This window comes from Amaranthus tricolor, chromosome 9 (genome assembly GCF_026212465.1).
Source record: "Amaranthus tricolor cultivar Red isolate AtriRed21 chromosome 9, ASM2621246v1, whole genome shotgun sequence".
NCBI lineage: Eukaryota > Viridiplantae > Streptophyta > Magnoliopsida > Caryophyllales > Amaranthaceae > Amaranthus > Amaranthus tricolor.
In genome coordinates, this window is record NC_080055.1 from 22,975,352 (window position 1) to 22,988,605 (window position 13,254).

Sequence of the window (13,254 nt, forward strand, 5' to 3'; positions counted from 1 at the left end):
AAATTATCACGACTTTGATCGTTGATATTGCGAAAAAAAAGACAATGTCATAACGTTTGAAAGGAAAAAAAAATAAATTACATGTTTGTTCGTTGTTGATAACCGCAAACTAACATTTGTTATTTTTTTGTTCTTTTAAATGTTATTTTGGGAATTATAATTTTTCAAAGCTTATTTTAGGAATTTTTTTAAAAAATAAGTATTTTTTTTCAACACAAATTCTTGTGAGCAACGGTCTTTGAGAAACCATCTCTGATTGAATTGACTCTTAAAAAATATAAAATAAAAATAGACATTAAATTTTAATAAACTAGGGCAACAAAACGATCTCTTAAAAGACAGGCTATTTTTCAAATTTTCACCCAATGCAATCTTGATACTTCTGGACCGTAACCAAGTGCAAATATGGGTCATTTGGTCCTTGGCCAAACGCACAGAGATCTTATTTGAGTCAAGGTCGAAGGCACTAAGCCTGCATTTAACCTTGGCTCAAAAACAATTTATATAACAAATCATATTATAATAATTCTAACAGCTCATCTTGTATGAGATCGTTTCACTATGAGATAACTTCATATAATTAACCCATTTTCTGTAATTAATCTCTTTATAATTGTAGATAATCACTTAAAGTTATGAGTTATCATTTTAAGACTATAATAAGTGAACAATTTAAAATTATAAATAATCACTTTAAGATTATAAGTGATCAAATTTAAACAGTAAATATACATTAGACCAACCTAATAAAGATGGTCTGAACATAAATGAGAATGTTCTTAGAGTCTTTAATACTATATTTGGATAACAAATTAGGAGAAGTAAAAAAGAAAGGGAAGCAAGGGAAATGAAGGGAAAGGGTAAAAAGAAAGAGTGCACCTTATTTGTTTAAAAGGGAAGATAAGAGAGAAGGAAGGAAAATAAGTGTTTTCTTTCTACTTCTTTTCACTATGGATGAGAAATATGACTCAATATACTGAAAATCGATAGGATGTGTGGATACAGAGAACATATAAATACATAGAAGAAAAACTCTCTTAGTATTTACGGTAACCCTTTTATAATGAATAATCCTCTCTACAAGTGTTGGTGCGTTCTTGTTGTTCCTCATATGATTCTATGAATGAGTAGGCCTTTATATAGAGGCCATAGATCATTCTAGAATCCCCTCGTTAACATCACATTAAAACTAGCAATAAACTCTATAATAATGCATGCCCATAAATTCATATTAAAGCTCACCATTATTCATAGCTTAGTTGCCCCTTCAATACAGTTATTAAGTGGCACATTAACTCACCAATAAAGTAGCGATTAATTACATATTTGATTGGCCTTTTATTGCATCCTTAATGTTGCTCTCAACATGATGTGCCTTCTTTTGATTCATCTAGTCACCACTCACTACCATCACATAACTAATTTGATACTTGCACTAATAGGTATATGACAACAAAAAAGACGGAGCTTTTGGATAGAAAAATATAAGGCTTCTCAACACCAAAAAACGTTCAAAAGTTTTTCAATTGAAAAAGCGTCTAAAAACTTAATGTTACAAACTTTATTCAACACAAGCCTTTAGATGCTTTTTCCTGTCTAAACCATTTAGTTAGGACAATGGTTGAAAATAGAGGAATTTTTTTTTTTTGAATAATAATGATATGTCAAAAAATAGAAAGAGGTAGGTGTTTATAGGATGGAGGAAGTAATTAGACAAAGTTAATTAATGACAATCAACACAAATTTAACTGTTAAATATTCCTTTTGTTCTTAAAAGTGTTTCTATTTGTGATTTTGAGTTGTTTTATTTGTTGTTACCATAAAAAATCTTTCTATTTAAATCACAAATTTTATACAAAATTAACCTTATTCATCTTCATTTTAATAATTTGATAATGCCTATGGTCCCACATATCTTCCATTAAATTTATTTTAATATTTTAATATAATTTATGGTCCCCACATTTTCTTTTTAACAATATAAAAATATTTTTTAATAGTTGTGGTCCTCATATTTTTTCCACTAATTTTCTTTTAATATTTTTTTAATGTTATGGTCCCATATTTTTCTCCATAAAATTTATCATGTAATAAAATAATATATTAACCATCTAAAGGATTCTATTTTTTCAAATTCTCATAAACATTTCTTGTGAAAACTTTATTGGAAAACAAACGAAGTATATGTTTTCTGTTGGTACTCTTTCAAAAAAACACATTTTTCTATGCAGTTTTTGAAAAAAAGATTTATTTGGAAATATCTATTTATAGTTAGTTTTTAAGTATCTTTCTTCAGTAAATAATAATGCGTCAGCAATGCAATGTCTAATACACTATTTTGAATAAATGACACATTGTGATACTTGTATAAATTCCATTTTAATAGTATTTGACTAAGACGTAACATGCATGAGATACTTACTCACTTATTAAGAAATTAAAACATTTCATTATAATCATAATTCATAGTATATAATTACTTCCTCTATTCTAAAAGTATGTCCATAAAAAAATAATTAAATAAATTTAAGAGATGAAATCATTTTAGAATAAATTATAAAAAAAAATCTCAATTATTGCCCACTAGTTAATCACAATTGCATTTTATATTAAATACTTACTCCGACTAATACTCGACCTGATTATGGATTAGGAGTACATACTATTCAACATCAGGTATGAGAAGGATCAATATTGTATCCACATTTCTAGTCCAAAGAACTTTCATATAAAACAATATATATTGAGACCTCAACCATCAACTTAAACATTCAGTTAAGTTGATTTCTGATCGCATTCTATTTTTTAGTAAGCAATCAGTATTAAATTGATTACACAATCCTAAAAGCAAATGAAAAATATACTAGTTAGGCCTCAGGTGACATGTACACCACTATCTACATACCTATTCACATGTTCCAATTTAGCTTATAAGACTATAATGATCAAATATCTCATGCTCTAAATTGAGCGTTCCCTCCAAACTTCAACGGTAGTTAGGCACACTTTTCTTTTAAAATATAGTTAACCTTCCCCATTCCCCATTCCCTATTTCCCATTTCCCATTTATAAATACATACAAATATCATCATAAACAGTAATTTCTTGTCCAAATCCTTTTCAATTTCTACCAATTTCTTGTCCATAATGAAGTTTTGCAATTATTCTTTCATTCTTTACTTGTTCATTTTCCTTCTACCTATCCTTCTTCTTAGAACAAGTGCTACATTATCGACTGATCAAGCTGCCCTTGTATCGTTCATGTCGAGTATCTTCTTAGACCCACAAGGAGCTCTAGGCACTTGGAATAGCACCATTCATGTATGTAATTGGATTGGTGTAGGTTGTAACATCGAAAAACTCGATGTTACAAAGCTCGATCTTAGAGGAAGACTCTTAATAGGAAAAATTTCACCTTCTTTAGGAAATCTTAAGTCTTTACTTGTTCTAGATTTATCCCAAAATTACTTCCAAGGCCAAATTCCACCTGAACTAGGCTTCATTTCCGAACTTGCACAAATTAGCCTTGCATCAAATTTTCTAACAGGGGAAATCCCATATGAATTAGGGAGACTTAATAAGTTAAATTACCTTAATTTAGGGGGTAATAATTTGGTGGGTAATATTCCCAAGTCAATTTTTTGTAATGGGTTATCATCTTTAGAGTATTTAGACCTTTCTAATAACTCTTTAAGTGGGGACATACCCATGAAACAAGGGTGTGAGCTTAAGAATTTGACCTATCTTTTGCTTTGGTCTAATTTTCTTTCAGGGTATGTTCCTTTATCTCTTTCTAAATCTAAAAAACTTATGTGGGTTGATTTGGAATCAAATAACTTAAGTGGGGAATTACCCTCTAAAGTTATGGAACATATGCCTATGTTGCAATATGTTTACTTGTCTTATAATGAGTTTGTTGGGCATGATGATAACACCAATCTTGAACCTTTTTTTGCTTCTTTAGCTAACGCTTCGAACTTGCAAGAACTTGAGCTCGCAGGTAATAATTTAGGTGGGAAATTACCTGCAAATATTGGAAGTCTTTCGAATCTTATAGAGCTTCATCTTGATGATAATCTTATCTATGGTCCGATTCCTCCACAAATTTCGAACCTTGTTAATCTTACTCTACTTAACTTGTCAAGTAATCTCTTAAACGGGTCAATCCCACATGAGTTGAGTAGGTTGAAGAAGTTAGAGAGGTTATATTTAGGTAATAATTCTCTTTCGGGTGAAATTCCCTCGAGTTTTGGTGATATGCCTCATCTCGGTCTACTTGACTTATCTAGAAACAAGCTAACGGGCTCTATACCTAAGGGTTTAGCTAATCTAGCACAATTAAGATGGCTTTTACTCTACGAAAATCACCTCTCAAGGCCTATACCTCCAAGTCTCGGAGAATGCATCAATTTGGAGATTCTAGACCTTTCTCACAATCAACTTTCGGGAATTATTCCTAGTGAGGTTGCGGGATTGAGTAGCTTGACGTTGTACTTGAATTTGTCTAGTAATCTCTTAACCGGTCCTATACCACTCGAGCTAAGCAAAATGGACATGGTTTTGGAAATCGATTTATCCACAAACAATCTCTCGGGTACGATTCCATCACAACTTGAGAGTTGCATTGCTTTGGAAAGTCTCAATTTATCGAATAACCACTTAGAAGGAAGTCTCCCCAATACAATCGCGCAGTTACCTTATCTCCAATCATTCGATGTGTCTACAAATGAGTTAATTGGTGAAATTCCTGACTCATTTCAAGCTTCTTCGACATTGATGAATCTCAATTTCTCGTACAACAAATTCTATGGCTATGTTCCGAACAAGGGCATGTTTTCTTTGCTAAATGTTTCGTCTTTCCTAGGAAACTATGGCCTATGTGGTTCAATCAAAGGAATGCAAAGTTGTGAGCATCGAAAGGCTCGACATCACTTCATGATTTGGCCCTTACTAGTATCAGCATTCGGTATGACACTATCATGCTTATTGGTTCGTGCTTTGTTACTCGAAAGGAGAATCACTGCACTATCATACAACAGGAGTGACTCTAACTCCTCGAAACAGATCATATGTGAAGAGCCAAAGTACCCAAGAATTTCCCACCAACAGCTATTCGAGGCAACCAACGGTTTTAACTACTCGAACTTGATTGGTTCAGGCCGGTTTGGGCGTGTTTATAAAGGGACTCTTCAAGACAACACTAAAGTAGCTGTCAAAGTTTTAGGCTCGAGCTCGATCTCACAGGCTGCGAGTGAAGTTTCCGGAAGCTTCAAGAGGGAATGTCAAGTTCTCAAAACAATTCGACATAGAAATCTGATCAAGATCATAACAACATGTAGTAAATCGGATTTTAAGGCCATTGTATTCCCTTTAATGTCGAATGGAAGCCTCGAGAATCATCTCTACCCGTGTCATAATGGATTAAGGCACGGTTTAGACTTGGACTTGACTCGACTAGTATGTATATGCACCAATGTAGCCGAAGGAATGGCCTATCTTCACCATTATTCACCGGTTAAAGTCATCCATTGCGATCTCAAACCGAGCAATATTCTTCTTAATGATGATATGAATGCTTTGGTTACTGATTTTGGCATTGCAAAGCTTGTCATAGGGGATGATAATGACAGTTTCTCTGTTCATGATTCTGCTTCTTTTAGCTCAACTGATGGTCTATTATGTGGATCTGTTGGCTACATTGCACCAGGTATAAATTTTTCGTTACATACTTCTATTAAAAAATGGAAAAAGTGCTGTGAATAATACAATCCTTCGTTAATTTCTCTATAATAATACCAACTTTTGATTAATGATGAATAACAACAACTTAAGGGGTTTTTTCTTAAAATAATACCTTTTGTTTATTAATTAATTTACTTTTTTTTTGCTATATAATTTTCAATAGTTTAATTTTTGACATGTTAGAGATATTGTAGGGAAAAACCCCTTAAGTTCATATTATTCATGGTTAATCAAAAGTTGGTATTATTATAGGAAAATAAGCAAAATGGTTGTACTATTCATAGTAATTTTTCCTTAACAAATTTACCCGAGAGACTCTTTAGCTGCATTCTCCTTTATAGGTACGAGTTGCCGTCTTCCTTTCTCTCCAGACCCTGATCATAGTTTCCTATGGGTGGGATACAATGGTTAAGATGATGATGATGACTTATATTAAAAATTTGTTCAAAAACAACACTTGTATTAACCCGATAGTTGTTATGCAGAGTATGGACTAGGGAGAAGGGCATCGACACAAGGCGATGTGTACAGTTTCGGAGTTTTACTACTAGAAATTGTGACAGGAAAACGGCCTACAGATGTATTATTTGATGAAAGTTCGAGCTTACAAGAATGGGTTAAGAGTCATTATCCACATAATCTAGAACCAATCGTTGAACTAGCCCAATCAAGATTCGTTTCTTTTGCTCCATATGGTGTTGGATCGTGTAACAACAAGACTTTGTTACGCGAAATTGTGTTGGAGCTAATAGAACTCGGTTTAATGTGCACGCAGTATTGTGCATCAACGCGACCAACTATGCTAGACATTGCCCAAGAGATGGAAAGACTCAAGCAGTATATCTTGAGTCCTATTATGCTCATGGATGAGGTTCATTTAGATTCTTAGCACATTGTAGTCCCCTTTAGCCCTTAAAGAGAATTTTTGTTTCTTTTAACTACATTTGTACAAAAAATATATATATATATATATATATATATATATTCAAGAAAAAAAATCAAAGGAAATTAATTGAATATTTAATTTGTTGGTGGAATATTTTTTGATTGAATGTAACACTAGTCTTTTTGTATTATTTATGTGGGTTATTTCAACCCTTTTTGTAGGTTGATCCAAAAGTTGATAGTCTTTTCTTCCCTATTTCCTTCTAAAATCAGATATAATACAAGTAATGGATTTGTGGTCCATTCCAATACATTTGCTAGTATATTCCTAATCTTTTTAATTTCTAATTGGATGATAGGAAATAGGATTGAGTTTCTCTTGTGTCATGCCGTCTCTCGGTAAGACGATTTTAAATAAAAAATTTATATGCTAATAATTTGTATAAGTTAGGCCATTTAACCTTGTATGAGGCGCATCTCATAATGAGACCATCTCAGTTCATACAAGAATTTGTAAATAAAATTAGGCAATCTTTAATTAAATAGATATGAAAGGTAAATAACAAAACTGATATGAATTTGTACGAAGTGATACAAGTAACCAAACTATTTGAATATGTTAAGAAACAAATAAGTAGTCACCTAGACACATATACTAATAACACAATCGAAAGAACAACCAAATAAAATAAAGATTTCATTTTATGATAGGAGCTATTCTTGTGAGAGACTGTCTCTTAGTGAGACAACCTTAAAATAATAAGCCTATATGTTAAAAATTGTAATATTTGAGCTATTTAGCCCATGTATAAAGAGCGTCTTACAATGCAGAAGAATTTGTGAATATATAGAAGCTTATATCGCCAAATAACAATGTAAAAGACTACCAAACTTGATTGATCTTGATTTTGCTAGAACACTTGTATTACTTCATTAGTTTGTTATCTTTTGAGAGATTACCTACCATAAATCCATGATAATCCTGCTACAGCATGAAATAGAAATCTGTTAATGCTAATCATAATTGAAATGCACTTTCATCTTTTGGCCTAACCTAATATAAGCGTATTCAACAAAAATCATAAACAAGTGGAGGAACCCAAATACCCAACTTCACTACTTCTTAATCAGGCATTGCAGTACTGTCATTTTCACTAATATACATTTATGCCCAAGACAAGTGTCAAGAAACCAACTCAATCAAAAATTTAAGTTGATAGTTAATATCTCAAGATATGTTATATATTCTATAACTTCTGCTCATACAAGAGTCGTTGGGACAAGAAGTTTGGATGCGGTATATGCCTTTCTCATACATAGACATTCAATATACCACTTGAAATAATGATGGGTAGATGAGATTCAAACTCGTAACTTTTTTGGTCACATTAGCTTCTAATATCATGTTAAGAAACAATCTTAAACAAAAGTTTATACTGATAGTTAAGGCCTCTGAAATAATCAAATATATTCTATCACGCTATCTCACACAAGAGCCGTTTATACTAAAAGTGTGAATGTAGTGCATGACATCCTCACATGACGTTAGACCAGCCAAAACAGTCAATCGGGTGACTTTTGAGCCGGGTCATTCTCTATCAAGTCATTTTGGGTCAGGTCAGTGACAGGTTAGGTTAGACCGAATTCGGGTCAAATTTGGATCAACCAAATAAGTCAATGAGCTTTATTATTTTCTCATATCATTTTATCCAATATATATAATAATATTTTTATTTTTAATGAAATATGTTCATTGTCCAATAAAAAAGGCTACAACAAAGAAATATCGACTAAAAAAGTTAAAAATTGATTATTAAATAACTCCAGTTAAAAATGATGCCACGTAGCTGAAAAAGTTGATTTAAAAAAAAAAAGATTCAAAAAGGTCAAGTATATAATCCACTAATTTTCAGTTGTCGGAATTCAGTTTAATTTCGAGAAGGATTAAAATATAACAGATCTCCATTTGAAATAATAAGAATCAGATGAAATTCGAACTTGTCCATCATAATGAAAACGGAATTAAAACCAGGATAAAAAAAATTATTCAATAAAAAATTGTAGCTCTCCTGAAGCTCGGGATATCATATATTATCGATATCCTATTAAATCTATGAGCATATACAGGAGTCAAGAAGCAACGGAAAAGACAAATCTGCAAACATAAGAAAACTAAAAAAAATCTAATGAACTTTTCTCTAGATTTGTTTGTTACTAATATGCTTAGCATTATGATTAAATGTTGGGATGAGTTATCCCACATCGATAAATTGAAAATGGTGTGCATGCTTTATAAGCTATTAGAGACCTTCTTCCCATTGTCATATGGTTTTGGGATGATATATATCTCTTTGGCTTATGAAGTGTGTGCACTTGTGTCCCCCCTTTAATATGCTGGCATTCACAATAAGTCCAGCCTAATTTAACATTAAATATATCAGTTTCGTTAATTTGTTTATTAGATTTTAATCTGGTGAAAGTCGGCTACATATATTTACCTGCCTAATTACAAGAGATATGAGATATGACAGAAAGGTGAATCGAAGTGATCCAAGTCAACCCAGTCTATAACTCTATAGCAGCGCACAACACAATCATACTTTAATTAAAGGGTTGACTTTATACACATACATGTTGACTTCTGGTTTATGAAAAGTTCAAAATAGTAGTTCATTTGAGCAATTCTCTATTTGTTTTTTCCCACCATCAGAGGGATCAATACAACACCGGAGGTTATAAGCATGTATGTTCAACATGTTTGATCGTACAGAATTTAAAAAATTAGAGGTCTTAATATTAAATTACTTAGTATATATTAAGTGTTTAAAAATATAAAAATTGTTAGAAAATATCATAATTTTTAAAATTGAACATGGCCTTTATGAAATTTGTTAATTTTTATTCCGCCTCTGTATGCAATTGCATATATTTTAATCAGTAACCACTTTAAAATTATAATTGATCACTTTAAGATTTCAAGATATCATTATAACGTTATGAGTGACAATTTTAAGATTATAATTGAATACTTTGAGGGTATAATCGGTTACTTTAAGGTTGTAACTATTGTAAGTGGTCAGTTTAAAATAGTAAGCATTCATTTAAGGTTATAATTAGTCATTTAAGGTTATAAGTGTAATTACTCTAAGGCTTATAAGCATATATTGGATCAGCTTAATAGAGATGGTGTCAATGTAGACCGTCTCATTTGAGAATTTGTAGTTAGAATTTACATTGAAACGAATTAAATAAGATTTCACCTGAAGTATTTTAACTTATTCATTAAGACTAAATACAAATAAAAAAAATCCATAAATCGTGTTAAAAAGCAAATAAGACAATTATTCTAAATCAGACCGAGTTTATAAATCTTCTTCTCCCATACACCTGCTTTCTTCCCTTGTTCCTTCGTCCTTCCTTCTCGCCTACCCCAACACCAAAACTTCCTTTGTGCCAATGTGGGATGTTATTAGTGGTGCAACTAGGTGCAACGGAAATAGGGAATAAAGTTTATTGGCAAACTGCCCGGAAGCCAACCAGGGAGAAGGAATGGGTTTGTTGGCCCCACATACAACTAAGTAAAAAAAAATTAAAAAAAAACAAAAAACATTCGGTCGGTTTCTTGAGAGATGTCTCTCAGGCTCAACCCAATAAAGCTTAATACATACTCTTACCTTACATTTTTTTATTGACCGACCCAATTAGAGGTCGTCTCTTAAAGAGACCATTTCTCACAAGAATTTGTAAAAAACATTTCATTACCCTTAATAAAATAATGATGAAACTAACAAAGAAGTTGTTTTCGGTTGACTTTGGTAACACATAATTTAATGATTTCACATAAATAAGAGGTACATATGATTTAGTGAGTCATTTTATTTTAGTCCAGTATAATCTAAAACCAAAAACCTGGATCGAAAGAAGGGACATAATTAGTAAAATAACTTGCCTCATTTGAAATTAAGAACTTCACATTAAAATAGAATTATTGATGAACTTACTGACTCAAATTTTGAACAAAACAACATTTTTGGGCATGTTTGTCCGGATTTTTTTGTCATGCATCAAGCTTTCAGTTTATTATTTACTATAAGGACTTATCTAGGTCAAGCTCTTTAGATGTATTTTAAATTAGGTGGATTTTGATCATCTATATTTTAAGTCAATTATTGCTAATTTTGTTAAAACGGTTGATTGGATTAATTTTGCGTTGAAGTTTATCTGTCATAAATTTATTATAAAAGTCTTAATATTATTATAAAAATTTATAGGAAAATATAAACTATTAGTCAAAAATATTAACGTAAAACTTAAACTTTACCAAAATGAGAAAATAAATCTGGTTTGAATCAAGTTTGATCGGATTTTAAAATTAAATCAAACTTAATCGGTTTACTAACGCTACTATAAAGAATCGAAGGATTATTTTTTAAAATTTAAAATATGACTAACACTAATCACTTTTAATAGGTTTAGTAACCACCAAAATTAGGATCCTCAACCCCTTTTATATATCCATCTAAACACATTAGTACAAAGTGTACAAAAGTAGCACAAAAAAACATACTTGTTTAAATTTTAAAGAATTTAAAGCCTGGTTTTGGCCCTAGTCCACCACTATACGGTTTCCTCAACATGTACATTGTACATATGCCTCCTATGTTGACCTATACACAACAACTTTAGGATGATTTGCAAATTGTAAAAGTCCAAATTTATTATTATTATTATTATTATTATTATTATTAGTATTATTATTATTATACTGAACATTTTACACTAAAATAAATTTATATTAGCAAAAAAATAGAAGCAACTTTTTAGTTGAAATTAGTTGTTACTATTTATTTTCACATTAATTAATGTACTATTTTTCCTATTAATATATATCTTTACTTGTGTATGATTAAAAAATTTTCAAAAGTAATTTTATGAAAATAAACATTAAGCCAAATTAAATAAAATATTACCTAACTATATTTTTTCTTATACTTAAAAGAATAAAAAGTAAAACAATATTTATTGATGAATAGTAGTTTATTTTTTAAGTGTACCAACTAATTTCAACTAGAAGAACTATTATTTATGGCTTTGTAATTGCTATTTGCTTACATTTACTTAATGATTAAATTTACCTTTAATAAAAATTTTCCTATTTTTGTTTTTCCTTTAGTTGCCAATGCAAGGTATGTGAGTATGTCCAAAACTCAAACTGGTTGGATGTATCACAAGAAACATCAAGTGGATAGGTTTTGAAAATAAAATCGGTAATTATTTGAAATTTTATTTAAAATACTCTCTAAAATATTATTAAATTTATCTATTTAGAAGATATCTAGATTCAAAATAAAAAAAAATTTATTTATCTAAATCTATACACTAGGTCTATAAATAAGAAAAATCGTAACATTATTCATAAACCATGATATTAATGATGGTTTAATGTCGATAATTGACATGATATGTGAACAAGATCATGATTATGTCTTAGATTAATATAAATTAATTAATCAAAGCACATGTCCAATTATAGTCAAACATAATATAAACAGGTAGTACTAATTGCAAATTGCAAATTAATTTATTAAAATTTTCTTTCTTTTCTGATAAGATCAAATTCAGCAGGAATGATCCCAGAAATGTAGTCCTATAAGCCAACTATTTATAAAGTAATATATTTTTAAGGAAAAAAAAATAGATATTTAATAAATTAAGAGAGATTGAATTGTGATTAGACCTGGGAAAATTTGATCCGACCCGAAAATGAACCCGGGACCCGACCCGACAAAACCCGAACCCGACCGACCCGAAAGCGACTTAATCCGAAACATGACCGACCCGATAATTACCCGACCGGAAACCGACCCGTTTTGACAGATTTAATATCAATTTTTAGAGTAATTTCAATGTTAGAATTCATTTCAAATAAAATTTTAGTTTTCATAGTATCTCAACATATTGAGTATATCACTTGAACCCTAAAACTCATCAATAGATCTCAAAAAACACGTATTTAACATCTTTTTAGCCATCGTAATTATTTTTCTTTAAAAACAGGACGTTATAATCATCTTAATTGAATACATGTATCTTGTTAAATCAGTCAAATGAGTTTTTAATTCTTCTACATTTCAGTAAGCAAATCAATATAATTTATATAAACGTTTCGCACGTTTGAATGAGCTTTTCAAAAACGAATGTCGCTACCCTAAATTATAAAACGCGTATCTTATAAGACGAAATAAGTACTTAGTTAGTTGTATATCTTTCCAACATAAAAATTGTGAAGATAATTTTAACGTCATTTTTATCTAACATTACAATTATAATAAACAAAATAACTTTTATAAAACGCGTATCTTACAAGTCTTTCAAAATAAGTATTAATTCCCTTATTTTTCTTGCACTTAAATGAACCTGACATACCAACTATTTTTTGAAAATCGTACATGTAATTTCTCTAATGATTTTTTTTAGACATTTTAATGATTTTTTTTTATGTTGAATTAGTCGATTGGATATTCTAATGTTTTATGGTAACCCGTTGGGTCAATCCGAACCTACCCGAAACCCAGAGTGATCCGACCTGAAACTGACCTGATCCGAAACTGACCCGACCCGAAAATG

The 13,254-nt window shown here is 30.7% G+C and overlaps 1 protein-coding gene across 1 annotated transcript; it reads left to right on the forward strand.

Moving 5' to 3' along the window:
• Nucleotides 1-3,126: 3,126 nt before the first annotated feature.
• On the forward strand, nt 3,127-6,640 carry LOC130824003 (putative leucine-rich repeat receptor-like serine/threonine-protein kinase At2g24130). Its single transcript, XM_057688865.1, has 2 exons — nt 3,127-5,707; nt 6,228-6,640. The coding sequence occupies exons 1-2, from the start codon at nt 3,148-3,150 to the stop codon at nt 6,629-6,631; spliced, it is 2,964 nt and encodes a 987-aa protein (XP_057544848.1). The 5' UTR covers nt 3,127-3,147; the 3' UTR covers nt 6,632-6,640.
• Nucleotides 6,641-13,254: the final 6,614 nt, after the last annotated feature.

What these genes read in the sequence shown, in the direction of transcription:
- LOC130824003 (XM_057688865.1), top strand. Translation starts at nt 3,148, where the DNA reads ATGAAGTTTTGCAATTATTCTTTCATTCTTTACTTGTTCATTTTCCTT. An exon ending in TGTTGGCTACATTGCACCAG is followed by an intron (nt 5,708 to 6,227) that starts GTATAAATTTTT and finishes GTTGTTATGCAG; the next exon opens with AGTATGGACTAGGGAGAAGG.